Here is a 27,619-nt window from a genome sequence, read left to right as displayed (position 1 = left end):
AGATTTCGGTATCTGCATGCGGCAGGCGGGGAGCAGGAACCAAACCCCAGTGGCTACCAAGGACCCACTGTGTTTTGTTTCCTAACCAAAAGGCTTTAGCCTTAAGACACTTGGGCTGCATCCAGACTGGAGAAATAACCCGGTTTGGCACTGCTTTTTCTGACTCAAGGCTATGGAATTCTGGGAGTTGGAGTATGTTGTGGGGTCCAGAGCAGAGCTCTGCTCCGCTCTGGGCCCACAACAAACTCCACCTCCCAGAATTCCATAGCCTTGAGCCAAGGCAATTAAAGCAGTGCCAAACCGGGTTATTCCCCCAATGTGGATGCAGCCCTTAATTGCCCCACAAGTGCAAGGTCAGCAGTTGCCCCATGCGCCACCGGACCGGCCTTCCCTGCCCATCCTTCTGCTAGGGCCATTCTGCTTACCATCCGAATCGATGCTGTTGAGGGCAGTGGGGGGGATGATGGAAACCTTGTACTGCCCCAAGGGACACTTCTTCCCCAGTTGCTCCTTGCAGGCGCTGTGGACCTGGGCAGGGAGAACAGAGGCAGAAAAGGTGAAGGATGCTGCTCCTTCCTCTTCCTCCCAAAAGCTGAAAGGAGGGACAGGGCTGCCTCCTCCACAGTGGTCCCTCGCGGCACCAAAAACAGCCTTGCCAGGCAAATGGGGGCACCTGAGTTGAGGAAGAAGCTTTGCATGTGTCAATGGGGCAAAAGCACATTCTTGTAAGGGGAGTATTTATCTCTGGAAACCCACCCAGAGCCTATAAAAGAACTTTTTAAAAACCAGTAACCCATTGCTCCAGTTGTGAAAATAAGTAACTTGCTCACTACTTATTCCTCTGCTGGTGACTCTTCTACTGGTTTTGTCCTCGTTGTTGTTTCTGACTTATGGAAAGCCTAAGGGGACCCTAGCAGGAGGGGTTCCCTTCACAATGCTAGAAACTCAAGAATTTCTTGTCAAAACGCCTCTGAAAAGTCCCTAAAAAGTAACTTTTGTGAATAAGTAGAAACTATTGCTTGCTACACCAATAAAGAAACTTTGCTCTTGCTCACTGGGTTATTTTTAAAATCTGGTTTTGTTACATAACTAGTTGCAGGTAACTGACCCTTGTAACTGTGTTCCTTCCAGGCCCTGATCCACTTGCCTCTCCCTGTGCAGATGGACTGCAACTCCCAGCATCCCTAGCCAGCAGAGAGAACACAGTGGAGGGGAACGCTGAGAGATGCAGAGCAGCAACATCCAAGGGCCTGCAATTATTCCCACATCTGGAAGTCATTAAAGCTAAAAAACCCACATTTTTTAAAAAGTGAGCCTCTGGCCTCACACTCCAAGCTCAGCCCATGTGCCAAATGAGACATGATTCATCTGGTTGCGGCCCAGATCCTCCTGCATGCTGGCATATGGGAGGCACCAGTAACCCTAATGCCTTCTCTGTTGGCAGCCTAGGAGCCAAGTGGTCTAATGGCCACCTCCCAGGGCTACTTTAGTGGGGCATATATACATGACAAGGGGCTGGATTAGATGGCCCTTGGGTTCCCCATCCAACTTTATGATTCTAGCAAGAAGTGCTTCTCTTACAATCGCCTTGCACCAGAGGCACCGCCAGTCCTGCAGCCTCCGCACGCTCCCACAGGTTTTGTCGCACACGGCGCAGCGGGCGCTGACTGGTAGGTTCCCCTCCAGCCATTGATGAGGCATGGCCACCTGGGAAGAGAAACAGTTGCTCAGTCGGGGCACAAGCAGCATTTGCATGTCTGAAGATGCAGACGCCTTCTTTGCAAAGAGGGGCGGCTGAAAGGACACACCTGCCCATCTGCCGCAGCACCTGGTGCCCCAGCCCTCCCCATTCCACCTGCTAGGGCAAGCAAACAAGGCTTTAACAGCTATGCAACATCCAGTAGGGCTAATGGTGAAGAATGCTGGGAATTACAGTCCAACAACACCTGTAGAGGAACCCATGATTCCCACCCGAAGCAAAGAAAGCGAGGGAGAGTCAAAAGGAATTACCCCATCTTCATCCTCAATGATATCATTTCCTATGGAGGCCAGTGTGGTCCATTTGCAGTTGTTGGTGGCTCTCACAGCACAGCGCTTGTGGGCTTTGAATTTGCAAACTGGAAGGACAGAGAGAAAAGCAACAACCATGGATGAAACAGAAGGAGCAGCACAATGCATGGGGACAGCTGTTTTTCTGGCCAAGAAGGATTCACAGCCCCACAGTTCAAGGGTCTGAGTCTGCGTTTAGTGAACAAGGCTCCTAAAAGACCCCCTTCTTGGGGGTCTCTCCACTGCTGGGGGGGGGGGAAGGAGGAATGAAGACCTTGCCAACTATGCCTCCTTTGCCCACCTCAATGCCCAGCAGCCAGTGCCCCAGTTTACCTCCTCTTCAAGTTTATGCATTCATTCATTTATTAAAATATTCCTATCATACATTTGTGAAATTTCAAGGAAGCCTATAATTAAAAACAATATAAACAGTTCAAAACCTCTACAGAATAATTTAATTGGGACCAAATCATATTAATCCCTAAACAGCAGATGAGGCAAAAACAATTTGTGACAAACTCTGTGCATGTACACTTAAATAAGTAGCAAGCCCTTTCCTACGCCTGGCCATCCGTGGGGAGAAGGAGGCCCATTTGCAAGGAAATGGAGGCACCGGTCACCTTCGCAGGAGAGTCCGTGGGACGTGACGCCAGAAAGGGCTTCGCGGCAGACGTTGCAAAAAGTAGGGCGGGCATGGGAGCAGGCGTACCAGTTGTGCATCCCGGAAAAGTGCTCCATGTTGAACTGGGAGGCCTGGAAGAAACATCGGAGCCATGTTAGGGGCTGGAAGGGAAGAGGGCGGACTGGGCAGGGTCCACTTGGGCTTCATAGGAAAGGACATCCCTCCTTGGGCCAAGTGGCTCCTAAGAGGGCAACCCTCCTCTGTCTGATCTAAGAATATGGCCCATGGGCTGCACATGGTCCCTTGTTTTAGGCATCAGTGGGGTTCAGAGTCACTTCCAGTGCTGAAATAGACCCCCCTGGATTCAGGAGCAGGGCTGCTCAGTTCTTTTCAGAGTGGGGAGGTGGGTAGCATAGGGACCCCTCCAAGTTCCAGGGCTGGGTTGGCGCAACCATTCCCTAACTGGACCCAGGAAGCTATGTCCCATCTATGGGTTAAAGGCATCTCCCCAGATTAGCAGCTGGGAAAAGGGGGATATAGGTACTCTTCTTGGGCCAGATGTAACCCCAAAGTCTCCAGTTGTTGATCTCCAGCCTGTTCTCATGGAACATTGCATAAACCAGGGCCCCACAAAACACTAGAGAACACCTCCCTGAGAGAAAAGGGGGACCTCTCTCAAGCTGCTGAAAAATTATCTATATCAGCTCAATATAGCTGCTGTGTTTCAGGTGAAACCTGGTATGCTCTTTAGCTAATAAGCATCCTTTTCTGGCACTTTGAGACAAGTCTCTCCTTTCAGGATCAAAAGCATCCAAGGGCAAAACCAACCCCCATCTGCTCTCTCCCCTTCTGTCACCTCATTGATTTCCCATTTCTGGACAGACTTCAGGGCCCCGATCCAGTCTTCCATCTCCTTCCGGTTCTCTGCGCACAGGATGAGTTTCCGGAAAGGTGTGATCACCTAAAAGGAGTAGGAGGAAGAGAAGATCAGAAGATCCATCTTGCAAGGAGGAGACCCAAAGAGGGTCTTTAAAGATGCTCCGCACCCTGCTCCCTTTGCTGGACACAAGCAGTTGCCACTTGGAAGCCCAAAGGCAAAGAGGAGCCACGGAGGACCCTCTTGTTTATGGTCAACCCCAGCCCACCACCAGACTCCATCTGAACCAGGAATATTTGAAGACCCTCCAATTAGCCTGAACTGGAGAGACCCAATGCAACAGGATTCACTCCAGCAAAGGTAAAACCACCTGAATCTGGCAGGTTTGATCTGTTACAGACCCTAAACCTATCTCCAGATGTGAGAGTGCAAAGGTTCTTGAGAATCTCTCTGTATTCTACCTACAAAGCAGTTTGGAGCATCGCTTGGGACACAGACAGCCTACCTCTCCAAGGAAGTCAATTTTGTGGTTGCCAAAGGAGACGGAAATGCTATCGCTTGGCCTTTTCTGCCCTTGTCCTCAGTCCCCATTCAGCCAAAAAGGGCTGAGGTCTGCTCTTGCATCCAAGACCACCTCCCTTAAGACCACCTGAAGCAAACATCTCAAAAGGACACAGGACCGTGGCTCCAACACCTTCACTTTTCTTCTCCCCTGTGATTTCTAACATGTTTGTCTGATGAAGAAGCCATTGAGTGTAATGTGCTTTGCATCTCTTGGTTGGCCTGACAAGGGTTTTTACTGAAATGTGCATTTTTGATTTTGCATGCCCTTCAACATTTCATGGATAAAGTCCAGGACACTGTGTCCAAGCAATATCAGACTATGGCCAGGATGCCAAAAGATATTCATAAGGAAGGAGGCACAAGCTGGAAAGATGAGGCTGCAGCAGTTTGCTTTTGCCTATTATGACAGGGAAGGGCAAGATCCGGCCCCTTCCTACTCCACACTTGGTTAAGTGAATGCAAACTACTTTGGAAGTATGAACCCTGTTTACAGCAATTGAGGTGAGCTGAGAGGGAAGGAAAGACGACAGAAACTGGGATGTTTTAAAACTAGCTGAAATCCTAGGATCCATTGGGACCATCCCTGACAAATCAGGAAAGCTAAAGGGTATGACTCTTCTGTGTTTTGCTATGTCACCATGATGACTAACAATGCATCCCCCTAAAATGTCTGACCTCGAAGATATGGGCTAAGAGCAAAATTAGTGGCAGTAAATTCCACAAATCAATTAAGTCTCGTTGAAGAAGAACAGCCTGCCCTGAATGTTCCTTTCGCTGGGGACCCTGGAGCTCCAGTTTGATGAGGGATGATGTGCGCATGGATGTCTATGCATGTGTGTTGTGCGGGGGAGAACTCTCACTGTCTCCACATCAAGCCAAATGGGACAACCGTAGGAAGCTGCCTTACACTCCGGTGGTTCTCACTTCTTTGTCCTCCAGATATTTTGGACTTCAGCTCTCCAAATCCATATGCATTGCCTGTGCAAGCTGGGATTTCTGGGAGTTGAAGTGCAAAACATCTGGAGGACCCAAAGTTGAGATCCTGTACCTGAGACAAAGCCAGATCTTTTCTCCATAGAGCTGCCTACTCCGACCAGCATCAGCTCTCCATCATTATCATCTGTCAGGGACTGAACTTGGGACCTTCCATGCGCGGAAGCAGGTTCCTTTCGCTCCTGATCTCTGCGTCATTGCAATATTTGCTCCCTCCATCAGGACAGTTTTGGCTGAGCCAGCGGAGCTCTCTGAACCAAGGGACAGAGGCCAAGGCAGGCGGCTGGAAACGCTGGACCAAAGTCCGTCCACCAAGAGACTCATGACGCATCACTGGGAGAGCAGTCTGTTTCTAGCGGCCTGCTTACCGTAAAGCTGTTGTTGATGTTCTTGGTGCTGGTTTCTGCCACGCTGGCATCGGACAAGTCCACCTCATCGAAGATCAGGGACTGGAAGAAGAATGGGGGAGAAAGTGGCAAACCCAGTCTGTGCACCTTCCTGATGCCAGCTGCCTGGATCTCCTTCTTTCCCTTTTTGAGAGATATTTTAAAGTTTCAACATTTCACCTGGAATGTTACGCAGATTGAGAAAATGGGTGGAACCCAACTACAGTTGGCCCTCCGTATCTACAGGTCTTTTAATCCACCTGTTCCATCATCCTCGGCTTGGAAATATTCCAAAAGAATATACATTCCAAAAAGCAAACCTTGATTTTGCCACTTTTCTATGCCATTATATTTAATGGGAGGAGGGGTCCTGGAACCAAACCGCAGCCAAGGATACCAAGGGCCTACTGTATCTGCAATTTCTGGCAAGGGAGAGGAGGCAAGGGAGGCTTTGTGGCATATTTCTCTCCATTGTCAGCCCAGATTTCAAGAGCATCCATGTTCCTGCAAGACTTGAGGCATGTTTGAGCTGCCTGGCTCTCTCCTTGGCCTAATGCTTTCCATCTAAACCTGGTTGCCCAAGTTCACCCAAAAGTAGGGCGTTCATTGCCACATAGAAAGAGCAATTCACAAAGAAAAGGAGGACTTTAGTAGCTGCAGCAGGGGCTTCATCCAAGGCTGCAGCCCTATAATATAAGCAGCATTCCCCAACATTTCCCAAGCCCTCTCCAATGGTCCACCCAGGACCAGAAGCAAGCCTTACCTTGGAGTCCTTGGCATAGTATAGGGTCCGTCCTCGGAGCTTAAAGTACCTCCTCTTCCACCTCTGGAAGGAGCTGGTCTGCTTCAATAGGAGTCCTTCCTTCACACTTTTCTGCAGAGAAATCAAGGGGGAAGTTAATTTCATACAAAGGACTTTCATACCTGGTTCCTGTTCCTAATAACCCTCCAAACCCAGGCACAGTATCCATTGACCCAGCAGATGTACCAGATACTGAGTTGCATGACAGTCCTACCCTACAGAGATGCAAAACACTGGATTGTGATCACATTCGTACCCTCAAATGGGGTATACTATATAAATATATATGCCACCCTTTTTTAAAATGAGAAGCATAATTCTTACTCGCTTGTGCTTTCTTTAAATTCAAAATAATTAAAATATGTTTCTAATACGAACAGGTACTTCCACGTTCACGAATCAAATGGTAGTAAGAAGCTGGTGCTCATGGGATAAAGAGAAATTAGGCTAGAAAAGGAAAACTTCACGACGTCTGATTACTTAACAAGGAAGTAGTAAATTGTTGGAGAGAGAGCCAGCATGAGTGCTGTATTCTGACTCTGCAGACCAGGATTCGAACCCTCGCTCAGCCATGGAAATGCACTGGGTGACTTTGGGAGAGTCACACATTCTCAGCCCCAGAAAAACCCTGCGACAGCTTTGCCTTTGGGTTGCCATAAGTTGTGAATGGCCTGATGGCAGCACACAACAGCAAAACTCTGAAAGAAAAGATACTCCCCATCCTTTGTAAAGATTAGCAATGCCAGGCCCATTGGAGGTCTCCCATTCATAGAGCCATCCTAAGCTGACCTAATGGGACACAACAGCAACAGCAAGAACAACAGGGAATCTTTGTGACTCCCTTGGACAGTTTTAATGCCTTTTGGAGATATCTGTCTAATGAAAGCTTAGCTCTAACTGAGGGAAAGAATGGGAAAATGTACTGCAAAAAAAGAATGGGAAAACCTAGTTTGCAAAGCAGTGTGAAACACATCCAGGGATGAAGAACCCAGGGAGGAGTTGAGGTTTTCAGAGGAGAAAAGAGGAGCAAGGAGGGCAATCTTCAAACAGACACACTTGTCCTCTCCCAATGTCCTGCAAAAGGTTACCTGCGTTTTTGTGTACTCTGCCTTGGCGTTGTGGGCCCTTGAGGTGTTGCATGCTACAGCATCCGCTCTTTCCTTGATCCCCTCCTGATGCAAAGTAGCAGAAACATCAGGACTCCTCTGATAACCCCAAACCTCTCCCCAAAAGCTCTCCTTCCCACCCCCCTAGACTCCAAAAGGCACTAGGACTTTGGCCTTAGACCTGGGAAAGGAGGGCAAAGGTACATGTCTTTTATTGGCGAAGCAGCCTCGAGAGCGCAAGGGAAATTGCACAGGCAGCAGCAACCAGAAAAACCTGATCATCCAAGAGGTGGAAGGAAGCCAGAGGATCCTCAGCCAGAGAGAGAGAGGGCTGTGCCCCGAAGGAAGGGGAGCAGAAGAGGAGGATCGACTCGCACTTGCACCCCTTGGCAGGAAGCCTTTGGCAGCAAGGTGGCTGCGAGGAAGGAAGGGAGACCAGAGGAAACTAAAGGTAGCAAAGAGTCCCAAGTCTTGCTTCAGTGCTCAATGCGCTGGTGGCCATTTCCACACCTGCCACTCCTTTGCTCACCTGTGCAATTCGGAGATCATGCCACTGGCCTACCTTGCAAGGCTGCTTTCTTTTCAATGATATTAACTTATATCACGCTCCCCACCCTCCAAAAAATGAAGCCTTAGTCTGATTTTTTGGGAGGGGGCTATTTCTTAACTCCTTCCCCCGGTGCCATGTTTTTCAAGTCAGAAAAAGTTAATTTTTTGGACTAAAACTCTCAGAAAGTTCCAGAAACCGTGCCACCGGACACACTGGCGTTGCAACCCAAAGCATTAGGAACGTGGAGAGATCTTGCAACACCTTTGAGACTAAGCGAAAGAAAGAAGTTGGCAGCAGGAGCTTTCCTACACTTTAGTCTACTTCGTCAGATGCATTTAGATGCAATAATAATAATAATAATAATAATAATAATAGTAGAGAGATCTTGTAGCCCCTTTGAGACTAAGCGAAAGAAAGCAGTAGGCTGCAGCAGTTTTCCTAGGCTTCCATCTCCTTCCTCAGATGCAATCCAAAGCATTGCTTATGTATGCCGTTCAACGCTGCCCTACATTGGAAGGTCTCAGGGCAGGGGACCAATAGAAGAAAGTGCCCTCCCAAAAAAGCATCCCGTTCCCCCAGCCCCTTCACCTTACCCCCCACCCAAAAGCCCCACCTAGACAAGTTGTTGCCTTGTCCTTCCGTGGGGCAGGGTGCTGCCATGCTCCTCCTCATGCGCTCAGTTGCTGCCCCCCCAAACAATGGGAAGCCCCCTCCCATAGACAGTCCCAGGGGCTTCCTTTGCTGCCTCCAAAGGCAATGTGCCTCCTTCCTTCCTTCCTTCCTTCCTTCCTTCCTTGCTCCTGTTTGCTCAGCTGAGAGGAGTATTTGCAAAGGATCAGGGCTTGTTTGCCCAACATACGCGCTGCTCCTTGAACTCCCTGCCATTCTGCACTATCTGCCTGCTATTTAAATAAGATGCAAATGACAATCTGAGCTGTCTCTGGCAATTAAGCCCTGGATGACGATGGCCTCAAATGCCAATGGACTGGACACATGTTCAGCCGGCCATGAGCTCTGGACCCTGCGTTGCTGTGGCCAAAGGGCACCCCGATGGATGGACGTGGGGCAGGAGAGGTCCAGCCACCCTCCGAGGAGGAGCCCCTTGCTGCCCTGCCTGTCAGCCGCCCATCACTTTCAGGGGCCCAGAGCATCCCATTGGCAGTGGGTCATGTTCATATGGACTCCCTGCAAATGGCCAGCGCCTTCCTTCCCTGGAAATGGCTTAAGAAAAGGACACAGGTTCACACAGCCACCTTGAGAGATCTGAAGCAGAAGGAGCCACCTTGTTCCCTGCTGCTCCACAGACAAGAACCCAATGCAACGGGTTCAAATGAGCCCAAAAGGGATTCCGCTTAATATTAGGAACAACGTTTTTACCTGAAGAGCTTTCCATCGACTGTGGAATGGACAGACTTCTTTCAGTTAGTCTCAAAGGTGCTACAAGATCTTTTACAGATGATGATGATGATGATGATTCAGTCTAGATCCTCAGATACATTTAGATGCAATAATGATCATCATCATCATCATCATCATCATCTGCAGACCTTGTAGCCCCTTTAAGGCTCACAGAAAGAAAGAAGTTGGCAGCAGGAGCTTCCCCAGAGTTCGATCTACTTTCTCAGATGCATTTGGCCTAAGACTAGAAAAGCCCACGCTGCCAACTGCTTTCTTTCTGTGAGCCTCAAAGGGGCTACAAGGTCTCTCTGGATATTATTATTATTAATGCATCTCAGAAGTAGAGTGAAATCTAGGAAAGCTCCTGCTGCCAACTTCTTTCTTTCCGTGAGCCTCAAAGGTGCCGCAAGATCCCTCTCCAAACTGCTCTGCTTACTTCGTTGGGGCCGATTTGCACCCAGAACCCCCTTAGCATGCTGCTTTTCCAGGTTAACTTGGCTCTGTCTTGGAAGCCCACCAACCAGGGCCAGCCTTTTCTTGACATCTGGGAACGACTTGAAAGCAGACAACAACAACAACAACAACAACAACAAGGGCAACACCACTTTTGGAAAGAGCCCTTGGCCCCTGGAGGGGGATTCTGGGAGCTGCCCTCCCCAGGCCCTTCCCCTCCCAAAGGGGGGGGGGTCCCTTGGCTGGCAGAGCTTTAGGGGGGCGTTCCTTGCCGGAGGGGGCGGGCCGAGGGGGTTCCCCGCAGCCAATGGGAGGCCCGCATGCAAATCGGGGCCTACCTGGCGGCGCAGGTGAGTCCAGGGGGCGGGGCCCGGAGCCCCGAGAGGCGCCGAGGAAAGCGGGGGGCGCAGGAGGCCTCCCCTCCCAGAGTCCGGGAAGAAGAGGAGGACACCTGTTTCTCCGACGCCCCCCGTCCTTCCAGGGTCCCAACTCCTCTCCCTCCCGCGTGGGCCAAGAGAGGCCAAGGGTGGGTCCCATGCCCCCGTTCCAGACCCCCCGCTACGCACCCCTCTGGGGCCAGGGCTCGAAGGTGCCCCTCGGCGGTGGTCGCTCCGGCAGCAGAGGAAAAGCCCAGCAGGGCCCCCCAGGCGCCGCATCCCGGCTCCGTCGGGGTCTCCCTCCCCCTCAGCCTCAGCCTCAGCCTCGGGCGGCTCCTTCTCGGGGTCGGCCTCCGCTTCCTCTTCCTCGGCAAATGTAGCCCTAGCAGGCGAGGCGAGGCGAGGGCGCGGCGGGCGGAGGAGGAAGAAAGGGAGCCTTCTCCACGTGGGGGGCGGGGCCAAGGGGAGGGGCGGGGCCAAGGAGGAAAGAGGCTCCCGTGGCCTCCATTGGGGGTGACCCCTCTGCCCCCCAAAACACTCGCCTTCGGGCATCCCCCTCTCTCCCATCCAAACGCTGAAGGGATGCTGGGGGCAGAAAGGAGAAGAGCCCCGGCTGCCTCTTCTTCCAAGTTAAAATGCCAAGGCTCCGAAATCACATTTTGACTCAGTTTCTTTAAAACCCATGACATTTTGAGCGGATTTTCCACCTGAAGCGCATGAAGCTGAGCATGTCTCAGCCCATCCCAGCCATGTGTGTGATGCTGCGCTTTAAAAGGCCCAGCAGCCTGCCTGCCTGCCTTTCTTTCTCTCTCCTGGCAGCATGCAAAGCATGCATTAAATGCACAGAGAGCCCCTCTCTCGCTTTGGCCTTTGGCCTTTGCTCTCGGTGGGCAAAGGGGGCTGTTCACCAACCAAGTCCCCAACTGCTCTGGAGCTCTAATTCCATTTTCTGGCAGGGCTACTGCTCTTTAGGGTTAAGGGTGTGCACATGGGTGTATGATAACTTTTCCATCTCTCCTCCTTGCAGAGGAAGAGAGGCTTCTCAAGGGCTTCGAAAGCGGCACTTGTGGCCCTGTCTTCTCCTTTGGTGGCGTGACTCAGGAAACGTGGCTGCAATTTCCACTTCTGCTCTGCAAGGCCTGCTCCCTCCTTTCACCAGACCAGTCTTGCAAAATGATAAAGTCAAGCTCCAGAAGTCGGGGGGGTTGGGTCTTCTTCCTCTCTCAGCAGGAGGAGGAAGAGGGAAACAGTGGCCCTCCACCCAGATATTGTTGGACTACAGGTCCCAAAGTCCTTCCCCGGTGCTCTGCTGGCTGGGGCTGTTGGGGTTGCCAACTCCCTCCTGCTGCAGCTGGTGCTTCAGTCTTCTCAAGCAAGAGGTGCGGAAGCGCTGGCAGACCAGCAGGGACTCCCAGCATGGCAGAATGGGGTTGGACTGGGTTGCCCTTTGGGTCTCTCTTCCAGCTCTGGGATCTTATGGGTCTCCTGTGGGGGTTCATGGCTACATTCTGTCTGAAATCTGCCAAAGTGGGCAACACTGTGCCCCAAGGTCTGAGTATAAGGGCAGTATCCTATGCTCAGGATAACCTGAATATGCTTGACTTGGCCTCATTTCAGCCACTAAGCAGGGCTGGGCATGGTTAGGACTTTGATGAGAGACCACCTGGAGGGGCTATACCTGGGATCTCAGGTGAGGCAAAGAGGGAATCCCATTGGGAATCCCAGAGAGCCATCGCAGCTGCCAGTCAGAGCTGCCACAACTGGGTTGGATGGACCCCCAAGTGTCTGCCTCAATAGGAAGCAACTTCTTCTACCCCCAAAAAAAGCCACCTGTTCTGTCCAAAGGGTCATTGTGCATCAAGAAGGATTTGCTCTATCAATAGAAGTATAGGGTCTAGATCAAGGGAAGTCATAGTGCCACTCTATTCTGCTTTGGTCAGGCCCCACCTGGAATATTGTGTCCAGTTCTGGGCCCCACAATTTAAAAAGGATGTGGAGAAACTGGAGCCATGTGTCCAAAGGAGGGAGACTAAAATGGTGAAGGGTCTGGAAACCATGCCCTATGAGGAAGGACTTAGGAAGCTGGGGATGTTTAACCTGGAGAAAAGAAGGTTAAGAGGTGAAATGAAGCCTTGTTTAAGTATTTGAAGGGATGTCACATTGAGGTTGAAGCAAGCTTGTTTTCTGCTGCTCCAGAGAACAGGAGACAATGGAGCAACGGATGCAAGCTCCAGGAGAAGAGATTGCACTTCAACACTAGGACCTTCCTGACAGTAAGGGCTGTTCAACAGAGGAACACACTCCTTCCTTGGAGATTTTGGTGGAGTCTCCTTCAGAGGTCTCTAAACAGAGGCTGGATGGCCATCTGTCAATGGGGATGCTCTGAGTGAGAGTTCCTGCATGGCAGAAGGAGGTTGGACTAGATGGCCCTTCTTGGGAGTCTCTTCCAACTCTACAATTCTATGATGCTGGATCTCCAAAATGCTGTACAAAAAATATTTTTGCATAAATAGATTTTGCATCAGGTCTTTGTGCTTTATTTTAGCGATCACAGTCCATGCAAAAGCTCTTTATGCCATTTTTTTCAAGGGGGGGGGGAGTTGTTGCTGAAGACACCGAAAGAGTCAAAGACTTCCTCTGCCTTGGCTCAGTCATGAATCAAAATGCAGGCAAGAAAGCAGAAAAAGGACAGGACTTGGAAGGGCAGCGATGAAAGAAATAGATAAGATCCTCAAGGATAAAGAGATATCATTGAAAGCATTGCTGCTGTGTGTCTTCAAGTTGTTTCTGACTTACAGCGATCCTATGGCAAACGTATAATAGGATTTCCTTGGCAAGGTTTGTCACCAGGGCCTTCCTCCGAGAAAGTGTGCTCTATCTAAGGGCACCCAGTGGGTTTATATGGCTGAGCTGGGACCAAACCCTGGTCTCCAGACCCCTAGTCTGACATTCAAACCCATCACACGGGCTCTCCTATTATTGAATGCCAAAGACAAGGCAATCCATGCCGTGGGTGCACAGCACCTTCAAGTCTCCTACTGACTTATGATGGTCCTATGAATTTTTCATAGGATTTCCTCTGGCAAAGAGGAACACTCGGCGCCTGGCATTGACTGGCAGTCTTCCATCCAGGGACTAACCACTTGCAACATGGAGTGAACTTGCTTTCTGCTGCTCCAGAGTTTAGGACCCAAAGCAATGGGTTCAAAGGACAGGGAAGGAGATTCCGGCCTTAGGAAGAACCTCATGATGGCAAGAACAGTTTGATGGTGGCACAGAAGGCCATGGAAGATGGTGGGTTTGCCTTCACTGCATAGTTTTACAGGCTAAGTGGCCACTTCCAGCGGTGCTTCAGAGACAGCGGTGCTTCTGCATTGGCAGAATGGGGCTGGATGACCCCCAGGGACCCTCCCAGACCTAAGGGCAGCAAGAGGTGAGCCCAGAAACCAGGCCCTCGACTTGTGGGCCACACAGGCGGCCACACGGCTGAGTCATTCACAACACTTTCAGGCAGCAAAGAAAGAGAAGAGAGGTGGAAGGGTGTGATCTTATCGGGGCGGAAGAGCTAAAAATAAGCCCCTGGGGCTGGCCTGGCTGGAAGCAAGTGCGCTGGGCTTGTGGGGTGGAGAGGAAGTGAGCTCAGAGATTTGGGGCTGGCTGGGACTTGCTGTGGTTTGAGAAAACGCCAGCACCCATTTGGCTGCAAAGGGGGCAGAAGGAGGTTCGTGGCGAAAGAGAGGAAGCCATGGCCATGCTGAAGGGAGTCAGCAAAGGAGACCCCTCCGCCTCTTGGACCCCTTTCTCCAAGACCCAACTTTTTCCCATCACGCCTTTGACAGAACCCCATAGCCCTCCTGCAACCTTCCCCCAACAGACCCCAGCTTTGCTGGGCAACAACAGTCCCATCGTCCCCACCAAGCATGATGGGAGTTGTAGCCCAACACATTTGGGCTGTGTGTGCCACATTGGGGGAGCCTACCCTGCTCTAAGAGAGGCAGCATGGCGTAGTGGTTTGAACATTGGAAGACAACTCTGGAAACCAGGGTTCGAATCCCCACTCAGCCATGAAACCCACTTGGTGGCCTTGGGCAATAAGTCACACTCTCTCAGCCTCAGAGGATGGCAATGGCAAGCTGCCTCTGAACAACCCTTGCCAGGAAAGCTCCATTATAGGTTTGTCTTAGGGTCACCATAAGTCACAAATGACTTGAAGGCACACAACAACAACAAACCCTGCTCTATATGAGCTTGTAATTAAAACCCAGGGGAACCCAGTTTAGCAGGACTCAACTGAACGCACAAGGAAAGGGAGCAGCATATATACTTTCCCCATTGCATTAAAATATTTATATCCTGCCTGTATCCAAGGACATAAAATCATTTCAAACAATTTAAAATTTAAAGCAGTAGGGGGAAAAAATTTAGTCCAAAAGCCAATTAATCCGTACCCGGTGAATCGAAAAGAATGGTGCAAACCTCAATAAGAACAGCTTTACTTTTGCCTGGTTCTTTTTGAATCACTCGGCATAACAATGTCAAGCCTGTTTAAAAAAGTTAAACCCATGGGCATGCAGAAATTGTACAAAAGCATTAGAGCCTTAAGGGGTTTGAGAAAAAGCCACGTCTTCATTTGGGGCTGAAAGGAAGCCAATGTTGGTGCCAGGTGGGCCTCTGGGGTGGGTCTGAAAGGAGAGTAAGATGCACAGCCCATCCATGCAACTGGAAACCCTGGTTTTTCAAGCATCTGCATCCCATGGAGAGACTGGACTATTGCCTTGCAAGAGGAACAAGCAATGATTGAGTAACCCCTTGATCCCAGTCCTCACCTGGCCAGGTTCCTCCTCTGCTGAACACCTGAGATGGGCTGAGACTGCAACCGGCCCCATTGCTCCACTGGGACATGAGCCTGGGCCAAACTGAAGGCACTGGACATCACCCATGGCCTTATTGCCCATCCCTTCTGCCTTGCATGGCCTGCTCACTGGACAGTGGTTGCTGGACAATGCATATTGGGGCACCCCTTCCATCCTCCACTCTGAATCTTCTCCTTCCCAAAGTACCCCTGTCTTACATGACTCCCAGGAAAATGGACATCCAGACCTGCTCACTAGGCTGTATTTTGAAATCCTCTTGTAAATATTCTGGGCAGAAGGCCAGGGAAAAAGTAATCCCTTGGCAAGTCACACTCTCTCAGCCTCGGAGGATGGCAAGTTCCTCTGAAGAAACCTGTTACGATAATCCTACGATAGGTTTGCCTTAGGGTCGCCATAAGTTGGAAATGACTTGAAAGCACACAACAACAACAATTAAGATCTCCAGACATGGATAGAAGGCTTTAAAACATATGTTCCCCGAGAACTCATAAAGTTTAAGGGTTATGGGGTAGTGCATATGCCTTTTGGAAGGGCACCCAAACACCCCTCTTGGGATGCATCTTAGGAGTCAGGGCACTGGCCCATCTGTGCACAGTATTGCCAACTCTGAGTGGCAGCCATAGTTCTCTGGGTTTCAGGCAGGATCCTCTCCTGGTTCTTCCTGGAGATGCTTCTGGAGAGAGACCTTCTGCTTAAGACGCTGTCCTTGCATTTGGTCAGGGCACTGGCCCAGCTATGCCCAGTATTGCCAACACTAACTAGTGGTAGGTCCTTCCCAGGAGTTTCAGGTTGGAGCCTTCCCCAGTCCTAATGGGAGATGCCAAGGGCTTCTTCCTCTCTTGACTCCCATGCGCTCAGCGTACAAGAAGCCAAAGGGCTCCCTGTTCCTTTGTGGAGGCTGCCAAATAGGAAGCAACCCCCCTTTCCCCTCCTTTTGCCATTCTCCTTCCTGAGGCTGCTCCGTGGGGTCTTGATCTGTATTCCATGTGGCTCCCACTCCAAACTGGAGAGGCTTCTGCTTTTTGCTTGCAGCTCATGTCTATTAAGTCACTGCTGCTGATTCTCAGCCATGAATGCCGTTCCAAGCCCTCCGCTTCCCAAGCTGTTCATTCTCTCGCCCAACAAAACCTGTTGTTATTTTTAAAGAAATTGTTGTTGTTGCTGTTGTTGTGTGCCTTCGTGTCGTTTCTAATTTACAGCAACCCTAAAGTGAAATGATTGCAGGATTTTCTTAGCAAGGTTTGTCCAGAGGGGGTTTGCAACCATGGCCTTCCTTTAAGGCTGAGAGATTGTGATGTGCCCAGAGTCACCCAATGGGTTTTTGTGGCTGAGCAGGGATTTGAATCCCTGTCTCCAGAGATGTATAGATTTGGATAAAGAACAATTTGTTGGGAGGGAAGGAGAGGGAGAAACTGGGGCCATTTGATTTCCAAATATCTGCAAGGCAATGGTGACATAAGAAGACCCCATTTGGCTCAAACCCACTTGGACCCATTTGTAGCATTCAGTTTGTGTCTTGTGTGCAATTATGCATGCAGATGTATTGCTCTCCCTGCCTTTTTGAAACAACCTCTGAAAAGAGCCATCAAAATATTTCTTGGCCAAAATGTATTGGGCTCTTGTGAAAAATAAAACCATTTTTAGAAGAAGAAGGAAAAAAGTGCACCCAAAGACTCAGCCTCTCTTTTTATGCTTAACTTGCCAACAAAACAAGCATCTTGCTGGTCAGGAGGATTGCCAGTCAAAAACACCCACATCTCTGAGTTGATCTTCCAGAGCCATGAATGCCAATTCCGCACTGACACCCCAATGCGCCAAACTCCCACCCCATCAATCTCCGCATCACTCTTCATCCCAAACTTGTCAAGGGAACTGAAGCTTCAGATGGCAGCAACAGATTTGGTAGAGTGAGCAAACACAGCTCAGGGTCCCAGCTGGTCCCAGATGGCATTCACACTGGAGAGATAACCCAGTTTGGCACTGCTTTAACACTCTATGGCTCAAGGCTATGTAATTCTGGGAGCTGGAGTATGCTGTGGGGTCCAGAGCGGAGCAACCAAGATTTGTTCAGAGGAGGTTTTCCATTGCCTTCCCCTGAGGCTGAGAGAGTGTGACTCGCCCAAGGTGGGTTTCCATGGCTGAGTTGGGATTTGAACCCTGGTCTCCCAGTCTCCCAGTCTCACACTCAAACCACTATGCTACGCTGGCTCTCTTCATACCTTTCAACATTATTTCCCAAGTGAAAACCAGGATGCAAATGGCCAAGCAGCATCAGAGTGTGGTCAAGTGGGCAGAAGGCAGTCATAAGGAAGAACAGACAAGGCAGGAGAGGCGGCAGCCAATTGCTTTTGCCCGAACCTCTTGGAAAAGGCAAGACTCTGCCTCCTCCTCTCATCTCTACCTTTTGCAGTTTGAACTTAGTCCACAGCAATTGAAGTAAGCTTGAAAGGGGGAGGAAGAAGAGGAGGAGGAGGAGGAGAGAAAGTGGGACACTTTAAAGGCAGCTGGAAAAGTGGGATGGCAGAGGATTAATTGGGACTGTCTGTGCCAAGGCCGGACAATGGGAGAGTACCCACAAAATGCCCAGGCAAGACCGTGTGCTATTCCTCATCCCTATAAATTGCCCTGAAACTGTTGTGAGCCCGAGGGGAGAAAGCGGAGGGTGGGAACCGGTGTCCCTGGCTCTCCCACATTCAAGGCCCAACAATGTGGAGCTGATTTCTGAGAGGAGACGGAGAGAAGCACCGGTGGCAGCAGCAGGCGAACAGGCGGAGGGTGGGGGGCATTCATCTCCCGCCTGTCACCAAACAGCCAAGCGCCTAATAAGCCTTATTTATTGCCAGCCTGGCTGGCTCCTTCTATCTGCATAATGAACGGCTTCCTACAAACCTTCCAGCAGCACAATGGAGCCCATTACAAGGAGGCCTTCCAAGGCTGGCTAAGTGCAGTATGCAGCACAAGGGACGCATGGCAACCTGCGGTGGGAGAAGCTGGAGGACCAGGGGCGGAGGGAATGGCCTCCTAAAAGACTATGGAGGTCAGCCTTCTGGCTGGGCAAGGGCCCAGATCCCACCATTGTGAGGAAGGCTCCTCTGGGTTAGGATGATGCAGTGAGGTTCAGAGCTCTCCCTGGGATTGGTTTCCAGTTTCCATTCTGAACAAGGTGGGTCTGCATTGGACTTGGACCCTCCTCAGCCCCCCATTGTCCCTGAACTAAGAGCAAGGCTGGGGGCTCTCCCCACCCCAATGGGGCAGACCCTAACTCAGGCTTTAAAGGAGGCTGCAAACCAACTAGGTCCCAAATAGGTTCAGCACTTTGGATAGTTCCCTTAAAGCTAGCCCAGCCCTGGCACGGCTTCACTGCCCAGGACACATGCCAGGCCTCACTGTCCAGTGCAAGCCGGGCTCCTTTTCTGCCCTCACCTTCATCTCAACTGGCAACAACCAAGTTGCGCTTTGTAAGACCCCAGAACAGCACTGCAATGGGGCAGAAAGACGCACCCAGTTAACAACATGGTGTAAATAGGGCACCAGCCCCTGGAACACTGTGGAGGGTTTTTGTTTTGCTCCTCTACTGCCTCAGAGAGCTTAAGAAGGACTGGGCCAGTGAGTCTGGATCTGGATGGGTCTGGCTTTTTGGCTTGCTGGGGAACCAAGAACACCAGTCCAAAGAGAGCACCCCATTTCCCCCTCCTCAAAATCTGCACAAGGTAACTTTATGGTGGGAGGGGAGCAACCGGACCCCAGAATACATGTTTGCACCAGGTTCTCCTTGTTCCCCTCCGCCTTGTCTTCCTCCCCCTTCTCCTGCTTTGCTTCCCCAGTTCAGACACCTCTAATTGGGTCACCCCTTTCCATTGCAAAACCAAGCCCCGGTGGGAAAGGGAGGCATCCCTTCCAGAGCCTCAGAGGCCCAGGTTCATTAAGGAATGGAAATGAGTAGTGGACACCGCATGTTCCAGCTGCCTATTCTTAGCCCACTACTCATTCCCCTGGCAACAGCTCAGGGGAGCAAAGCAAAGGCAAGGCCTGCCCTCCCTCTCCTTTGCACAACCTTTGCATGCGTTGTGCTCCCCATTGCAAAGGGCACCAGACCTGAAGAGAGAACCCCAGGATTCATACCAACCAGGAGATGGCAATGGGAGTGGGGGAGCTCTGGCTGGGTTTCCTTCCACCTCTCCTCGGCTCAGCTAGATTTTGATCATTCACCCTCATCAACTACAACACAGGTGTTTGGGCAAAGTACAGCCCCAAGAATGCTGCTGTTGACCCCAACACTCCAGAATCCTGAGACTGACCTTTTTATGGCCAAAAGTGAGCATGAAACATTGCTCCTGGAAGCCTCCAGGTAGAAAAGATTGTCTTTAGGTCGCCGGGCCTCCCTTTACTGTTTCACATCAAATAATACCCATTTATAAGAACCAGACGCAGACTTCAGGGCACTCAGGGGATCCTTTGTGTTTTATTTTTTGGTGGCCCTTGCAGCCCCAGAGTCTTCCCAGGTCATAAAAAGGGCTCCTTGGAGCTGACACAATTGCTCACCGCTGGCCTACAAAGCCTGACGTACTGCCAGAAATGGGTGATGGAGGAAATTTTCTGTTGAGGGGGGAAACCCTCAGCTCCATTAGTCAAGAAATGTGATTCTTTTAAAAGGGAAAATGTATGCAAGAGAGCCATATGTAAGTCACTGTGGTCACTTGTGGGAGAATGCACATTTTGGTGTGGGTTTTGTTCTGCTTTGCTTTTGGAAGGCATGCTGGAACAGAAGGGTGAGGAAGGCGAAGCGATGCAAGGCAAGACACAGAATGGATGGAGAGAGCTCTGGGCTGCTGGACCAGAAGGCGAAGCAAATGTGGAGATGGCCACTGCTTCATCGGCCTCTTCATGCTCTGCTCCAGGGCTGCTCTCCAAGGTACTGGGAATGGCCAAAGAGCTGGAGTCCCTGCCTTTTGCACAGAAAGAAAGGATCCCTGTACTTTGGGGAGGCTAAGCAGAGTTGGGGGGAAGTGGTCACCACAGCACCATACTCTCTGGCTGCATCCAGACTGGAGACATAACCTGGTTTGGCACTGCTTTAACTGCCCTGGCTCAAGGCTATGGAATTCTGGAAGTTGGAGTTTGTTGTGGGCCCAGAGCGGAGTGGAGCTCCGCTCTGGACCCCACAACATACTCCAACTTCCAGAATTTCATAGCCTTGAGCCAGGATGCTGACAAGCAGTGCCAAACTGGGTTATTTCTCCAGTGTGGATGCAACCTCTGTGAGCAAATCTGTCCGGAGCAGCAGTGCAACTGAGGGCCTGCCAGCCTGCAAGGCCCTCCTTTGGTCACTCCATCTCCTAGCTCCGCTGTCCTCTCCTACACATCCACTCCCATTTGCACCCACACCCCTGGCACCTCCAGTGCACAAGCCCTGCCATGCAACCTGTGGCAGCCTCAGCGGATGGCAGCGCCAGGCAATAGCACTTTCTCACTCGTTGGCTGCCAGAGACTGCAGTGGTGACTCATCCAGAGAAATGCACAGAGGGACGTGCGGCCGCCAAATCCTCGGCCCCAGGAGGGCTCCTCTGGCCGGCTCTGGTCCTTTGCCGGGGGTCCTGGCGGTGCTTCTGCAGAGGTCATTCCTCCATGGAAGGAGACCCTCCACCCGCCAGGACCAGCCGGCTGCCCTAGAGAGCAATGGAGGGACAATGCTCTCCTGCATGCTCCTCAAGGCCTTCAAACCAGTTTATGTAACAATAAAATCTCTTTGACAAATATATTTGCCATTCGTTTAAGCGCGCACGCACACACACACAAATACATAGACACTGCATCAGTCGCACTCTGCTGCTTTGTGGCTCTCTGGTGCCTGAGGAACGAAACCTAAAGCATCTGAGCTTCTACTTCATCCCAGCAAAATAGGACAGATTCCACACCTTTCCTTCAGCCATTGAATCGATGGTCAAAAGGGGTCTGTGCTTCTGCCGTTTTGATTCTTAGCACTAGCTTAAGCAGAAGCAAAGAGGAAGCAGCTGAATCCTCTATTTACAAGAATTCATTTGAAAGACCAATTAAAGCTGGAGGAACAAATGCCGTTTTCATAAGGAAGTTGGATAGGGAGGCTGAGGTGCCATTTCTTTGCACCTGCCTTTGGCCAAGAAAGAAAGATGCTGGACAAACAACCACACCAGGAGCATGGTTTTTGGGGAAGCCAGCACGGTGTAGTGGCTTCAGCATTGGACTATGGCTCTGGAGACCAGGGTTCGAATCCCTGCTCAGCCATGGAAGCCCATTGAGTGACTTTGGGCAAAAGTCACATTCTCTCAGCCACTGAGGAAGGCAAAGGCAAAGACCCCTTTAAAATAAATATTGCCAAGAAAACACCATTATAGTTTGCCTTAGGGCCGCCAGAAGTAGAAAAAGACTTGAAGGAATACAACAACAACCTGAATATTAGCAGCAATGGACCTAGATGTCCAGTTACAGAGGCAACAGAACTGGATGGCTTTTACTCAGACCCTTAAAATGCAAGTAGGAACCCTGCAACCAGCCAGTCCCCAGTTGTTGTTGGACTGCAGCTCTCAGCATTCATCACCATTGGCAATGCTGGCTAGAAGGCCGCTGGGGGTTGCAATCCAACAGCATCTGGGATACTAACTCCTGTGCAAAATCCAGCCTGTCCTAAGTAAACTCTTTGGAAGCATTTTTACTGTTAGGACAAGTAATGTCCTAACAGTTATGTTGACATGAAAAAAGCAGCATGGCTTCTATGAAGGGAAGGTTTGCTTCACCAGACTTTTAAAATGCATTCAGAAATCCCTACATTTCAGAACTTCGTAATGTCTACAGAAAATGAGGCTCACCGTAACAGGGACGAGCATTAGGTCAGGAGAACAAAACCTTGCATGCGCGGAAGGGGTCCTAACTGGTTGCTGCAGTTACCAAGAAAAGCAACACTGGGATGATATGGAAAAGGTCTGGAGAAAGTGCATTGCATTTCAATTTGCAAGGAGCTGAAAAGAAAACTGCAGCTGTCAGGATGCTTTTATATCAATCTATGGAGCAGTCACATCTGGAACGCTGTGTACAGTTTGGATGGCATCCTTTCTTTTTCTCTTTCCCTCACACACAGAAACAGAAACCATAAAAGTGGGAAAGAGGCAGAGAAGAGAAGCGTTTTGGGGCTGGGACTCTGCAAGGAGAGGCACGAGCATTTGGGAACATTTTTAGCTTAGAAAAATCCAAGTAAAGTAGCGATGAGGAAAACTGGCCAAGATGAAAAGAGACTAGTTTGTCTTAGATACAGAAACAATGGTAGACAATGCTCTCCCATCATCCCTTCCAAAGAAAGACTAACTGCCACTCTCAGCAGCTAAAAACCAGTGTGGATTAGTGCTTTGGTTGCTGGACCTAAGCATTGGGAGACCAGGGTTCGAATCCTTGTTCAGCCATGGAAACCCACCGAGAGATCTTGGTCAAGTCCCACTCTCTCAACCTCAGGGGAAGGTAAAGGCAACAAACCTTGCCAAGGAATAAGTTGTGAAAAGTTCCTCTCATTGTGTGTTGAAGTCATTTCTGACTCCTGGCAATCCTGTCCTGGGATTTTCTCAGTGAGATTTGTTCAGAGAGGGCTTGCTATGGCCTTCCTCTGAGGCTGAGAGAGTGTGACTTGCCAAAGGTCACCCAGTGGGTTTCAATGGCTGGGCTGAGCGGGAATTCGAAGCCTAGTCTCCCGGCTTCCTAGTCTAATACTCAAGCCATTAAACTATGCTGGCTTTCAGGTCCATTTTAGGATTGCCCTAAGTCAGAAATGTCTTGAAGGCGTAAGATAGCAGCAGCAGCAGCAGCAACAACAGCTTTTGTAGGCAGAAATGGGGTGGTGTTCACACAAAGTTGCCGATTTGTTTCAGGGAGGGGAAAAAGATGCCTTGGGTTGGCCCTGGCTGTTGCCGCAGCCACTCTTTTGCCAAGAGCGTGCCATAGACAGATCTCCAGCCGAGACAGATTGGGGCAACGCTGGCACCTTTGCCTCTAGAGAGTTCCAAGCCTTTACTGTCAGCATCGCTGGAGCCAAAAGGGAGAGCAAAGCCAAGGATGCAGAACCTCAGGACGGGAGAGAAAGTGCTGGAAGCCCAGGGCTTTTACACCTGTCATCCCTCCTTGAAAAGAGGAAGACCCACGAGGGAGAGGAGGACATCTTCTGAATCGCAAGTTTAAAAACATCAAGGATAGAAGAGCTTGCAAGAAGAGACCATCCAATGGCAAGGGCTAGTTTCCAACCTATTGTCCTACGATACAGTGCCTAACCCCATGGAGCTTCTACTGGGCCACTGTCTTGAGACAGACATGCCCAGACCCTGCTAGCCATGGGCTCACATTGTGACTTCCGGCAGACATTTTATTGTAATGTAATTCCTTTGTCATTTGCAATGGAAACTAACAAGCCCAACAAGGAGCAACCCAGGAGTTGGGTGTTATGTGTCTTGGAGAAGAGAAGATGAATTGGTGACATGCTGTTGCCTCCTTTAAATATTGGAAGGGGTGGCATGTAGAGCAATGCTTCTTGATCTGTCTGATAGGGGAAACCCCCGCAGGGTTTTCTTCCCCACATGCCAGGGACTAGCCCCATTTTTGTGCCCATTGACTACAACTGTTTCTTCCTTTCCTGGAAACTTGCTGCAGACTGGCAGCTGCTTGGCTCTGGTCCACAGACCATCACTTCAAGTGACACTTAGGGACTAGATGGCTCTTGGAAAAGAAATCCTATTGCTTTTATTGCCATAGATGGCGGCTGTTCCCAAAAGACAGGCATCTCCAGGAAGAACAATATTGGTTCAGAACAGCCACTACTATTTTCTTGGGCTCCTGAAAGGCTGCATCTGCTGACTTGAACCTCCTGAAGTGAACCAGCCCAGTTTGGAACCTGTAGTTCAAGGGAGTTGACCAGAGCACTCCACCAAAGCATTTGAAGCACCTCCTAAACTACAAGTCCCAGGATTGCATAGGATGGACCTGGGCAGTTGAAATAGGACTGAACCACTATAACAGCACTCTAAAATCAGAAGAGTTCTCTTCTCTAAACATCTCAGCAGTTGGTGAGAAATAGGCAGCAGGGCCTCTGCCAAAATGGGTCTGTTGCCCTACACAGACATACCAGTTTCATATAGTGTTAGCTACCCATCCTAGCAAATACTGGGATTTGTAGCTTGATGAGATACTTGAAAGTCGACATCCTTTGGAGACTCTCCTTGTTGTCCTTGTTGTTTTGGCACAGCGGAGCCCCTGCTTCATGGCAAGCCTTGCCCCAGAGGCAGCAGAGAAGCCCCCCCCATTAATCCCAAGGCCCCCAAGTCTCCTTGGACCCTCCTCCATCCTTTATACAGGAGCTGATTTGCAAGGCCATTAACTGGATCACCAAAGTGGCAAGGAGAGGAGAGCAGCATGTTCTGGTCCCTGGTGCTTCCTCCTTGGCACCCTTCAGCTCCCCAGTGCCATTCTCCGCAGCCTGACAGACCCATGCCCAAATGTGGGTTCTCGCCCCTCAGTTTGCATCAGGCTATGCTCTTTTCTTCCAGCTGTAGCCAGCAGTCTTCCCTCCTTCCCAGGCTTAAAGAGGGCACCATCCACCCCAGAATGGAAACACTCCTCTCCCGGTTGGGGACTGGCATGTGCTCCTTGGAGGGTGGCACTCAAGGGTCCCTGCACCAACCCAGCGGGCAAAGTTTCAGATGCTGCTTTCCCACACATCCACAACCCATCATTTGTCAATAGCCCTGGCTGCCTCAAGGTTGCCACAAGCTTTCCAGCCAAAGGACGGTTTCACAAGATGTTCATCAGCCAATTTTTGTAATAGCTCAGGACCGATTTTTCCTTCTGTTGTCTCCAAGACACAAGCAACCATCTTGCCTGGCTCTTCAGCCTCCCTGCCTCCTTCCCCGCAACATCCCTGGCTTCTTCTCTGAGAAGAGGACCAGCGCCTGCCATGCCACCCACTGTCTGCCATTCAGGGCCCTCCTCCCCAAAAGCCATGCAAAACCTGTTGGAAACACAAAAGAGCCGCACCGGATCCTGCAGCACAGAGCCATGAGGGAAAGCAGGCCAGAGCCTCCGTTTCCTTGCAAAACACATGCTGGGCCTCTAAAATCCCACCTGGACCCCACTCACTGGCACCATGCGCCAGTTCACAGGAGGGTCTCCAGGGAGGAAGAGCCCTGGGTCCAAACCAAGCAGCTCTCAGAGCATCTCAAGCGGCCCAAACCCTGCTAGGACCCAGAACCAGAGTGTCTCTCTCTATGTGTGTTTTTCAGTTGGCAGTGATGAAAATGGCAACGGGTCCCCACTTGAAGCCCTTTTCTATCAAGGCCCATGGCTAAGGCCTTTTGGTTTGCCTTAAGCAGCACCCAATCTGTTAAGAGTCTGGGGGGAGGAGGTCCCCCAAAGCCCCCTTTCCCCTAGGAAAGGCCATCTCTCTGGGGGATATGTGCACTTGGGGCTAAATGCTCTTTGTTGGAGGGCAGACTCTGCTCTGGGGGTGGCAGCCAACCCCATCCTCTGCCAAGGGCAGTCTACATGCTTCACAAGGGACCAAAGGGCCTCTTCAGTCGTGTGAGACCTAGAGCCAAGGGCAGGGAGGGCTGCTCAACCCAGAGAGAGAAAAGAGGGGCTCCTTCCTCCAACCAGGAGAGGCTCTGGGCTCTCCAACCGAGGCCAGCCTTGCCCCCCAGGCATGGATGCAGCCAAGGGGAACCAGGGCACCCCAGTTCTGCCCAGAGCATGGCCATGTCTCTTGACTGCCTTTCCGGGGGGGCATCTTGCAGCAGGGACTCAGGGCATGAGGGCATCTCTCAGGCGGCTGTGCCAGGGCTGGGGGGCGGGGGGCGAGTGGGGCTGGAATCCTGGATCAAGGGGCCCTCATAGGGACCCTAGGGACCAGGCTCTGCAGACCCAGAGGGGATGGCTGCCTTTCCTCGGGGGGAGCCCCCTGGGGCATGGCAAGGGTTCCTATGAAGGAGGGGCTGGGGGCCATGAGCCCAGAGTCCTCTAGGGGAGTTGGAGAGGGCTGGCCCTTGGCCCTTGGGGGTCCCCTCTGGAGAGCCTCCACCTGCGACGGAGGGGGCCCTTCTTACCTTGGTGCGCATCTGTCCCGAAGTGGAGACCTTCCGGATGAGTTTGTGGGAGGAAGAAGAAGAGCAGCCGCCCTCGGGCTCCCCTTCGCTGTCCGAAGACTCCGCCTCGACCGGCGGCGCCAGGCGCTCCAGCTCCAGCGAGGAAGAAGGGCCCGAGGAGGAAGGGGCCCCGAAAGGAGGCCCCGAAGGAGAGCCCAAGAGAGCCCCCGGAGGAGGAGGAGGAGGCAGAGGAAGAGGAAGGGGAAGGGGCGGCGGCGGCAGCGGAGGGGCCAGCTTCTCAGCCATCCTCCCGGCAAGAAAGGAAGGAAGGAAGGAAAGAAGGAAAGAGGAAAAGGAAGGAGGGAGGGAAAGAAGGAAGGAAGGAGGAAAAGAGAGGAGGGAGGGAGGGCTGGGTGGCTTTGGGGGCGGCGGAGGAGGGTCCTCTCTGGGGGGGGGGAGACAGAAGCAGCGCTTTAAGGCGGGGGGGATGCAAATGCGGAGTCTCGGGGGAATCAATGGGGGGGGCTCAGTCCCTTCCCTCCCTCCCTCCTTCCCTCCCTCCCTCCCCCTCCGGGGACTAAATCCCTGGCGGTGGGGATCCTCTCCTGTGTCCCCGAGGGGCGAAGAGGCTGGGAGACAGGACTGCGCACCCTCTCTCTCTCTCTCTCTCTTTCTCTCTCTCTCCTTCCTTCCTTCCTTCCTTCTCTCCTCCGGGGGGGGGTCCTCCCTTTGCCCCTCCCCTGCAGCCCCTCACATGCGGAGAGAGGGAGGGAGGGGGAGAAGGAGACAGCCGCTTGGCTTAGAAGGAGAGAGAGAGAGAGAGAGAGAGAGAGAGAGAGAGGCCACGCGGCGGAGGGCCCCAATCCCTGGTCCCTTCCTCCCTCCCTTCCTTGTGGCTCAGCTGCAAACAGGTGGGAGGCGTTGGCGGAGGGAGGGGCGACAGGACCCCGCCCACAACCCCCCCAATCCACTGGCTTCACCCGCTGCCCAGCCTCAGGATCGGGGCCGCAGGGAGGGAGCCCAAAGCCCCCGACTCAGGCCTTCTCCTGGGGGGGGGGCATAGGAGGCTCGGTGCGGAGGCTGGGGACCTGGTCCGCGATGGAGGCGTCAGAAGCAGGGCGGGGGCGCCTTCTGCATTTGTAAGACCCCCCCTCTGTCCCTGGCTCCCCCCCGGAGTCCTGGGGTTGGCCCTGGGATGGGGGGCAGTAGAGCCCCTTCTCTCTTGGGAGCGAGTTCGAATCCCCCCAACTTGGGGGATCCGGCCTTTGAACCTCCCAGAAGCCCCCCTCAGGAGAGGAAGGCCCTCCATCCTCATCCTTTCCCCCCTTTGCCCTCAAATTGGGAGCAGAGTTTACAGCTGGTGCAGCGTGACTAAAAGCAGGCAAAGGATGACCCTGGAATCGGAACCAGCCCCTCGCGGTGTCAAACCCATTTGCATCGCACGCAAAAGGGGCTTCAAAGGCAGCCTCCCGAGGAGCAGGGAG

The 27,619-nt window shown here is 51.6% G+C and overlaps 1 protein-coding gene across 4 annotated transcripts in view; it reads right to left on the bottom strand.

Moving 5' to 3' along the window:
- Nucleotides 1-26,635, bottom strand: part of LOC149308607 (diacylglycerol kinase delta-like) — a 45,402-nt gene extending 18,767 nt beyond the window's left edge. For 2 of the 4 annotated variants that reach the window (XR_016282168.1, XM_089536100.1), the window contains exons 1-8: nucleotides 26,157-26,634; nucleotides 6,255-6,365; nucleotides 5,474-5,554; nucleotides 3,528-3,632; nucleotides 2,670-2,802; nucleotides 2,011-2,117; nucleotides 1,582-1,707; nucleotides 426-528 (exon numbers count right to left, since the gene is read on the bottom strand). Coding sequence is in view for 3 of the 4 variants with exons in the window: in XM_089536100.1 (XP_089392226.1) it covers nucleotides 426-528; nucleotides 1,582-1,707; nucleotides 2,011-2,117; nucleotides 2,670-2,802; nucleotides 3,528-3,632; nucleotides 5,474-5,554; nucleotides 6,255-6,365; nucleotides 26,157-26,441 (1,051 nt within the window). In the remaining variant the exon portion in view is untranslated. Of the gene's footprint in view, nucleotides 1-425; nucleotides 529-1,581; nucleotides 1,708-2,010; nucleotides 2,118-2,669; nucleotides 2,803-3,527; nucleotides 3,633-5,473; nucleotides 5,555-6,254; nucleotides 6,366-10,366; nucleotides 10,387-26,156 lie in introns of those variants that run through there. The other 2 variants (XM_089536102.1, XM_089536103.1) reach the window with 2 other exon arrangements.
- Nucleotides 26,636-27,619: the final 984 nt, after the last annotated feature.

The sequence above is a fragment of the Sceloporus occidentalis genome, unplaced genomic scaffold, assembly GCF_023333645.1.
Source record: "Sceloporus occidentalis isolate IW3139 unplaced genomic scaffold, rSceOcc1.0.p SCAF_8, whole genome shotgun sequence".
In the NCBI taxonomy this organism is placed as follows: Eukaryota; Metazoa; Chordata; class Lepidosauria; order Squamata; family Phrynosomatidae; genus Sceloporus; species Sceloporus occidentalis.
Note: the sequence above shows the minus strand (reverse complement) of the source record. Positions and strands in the feature narration are given on the sequence as shown.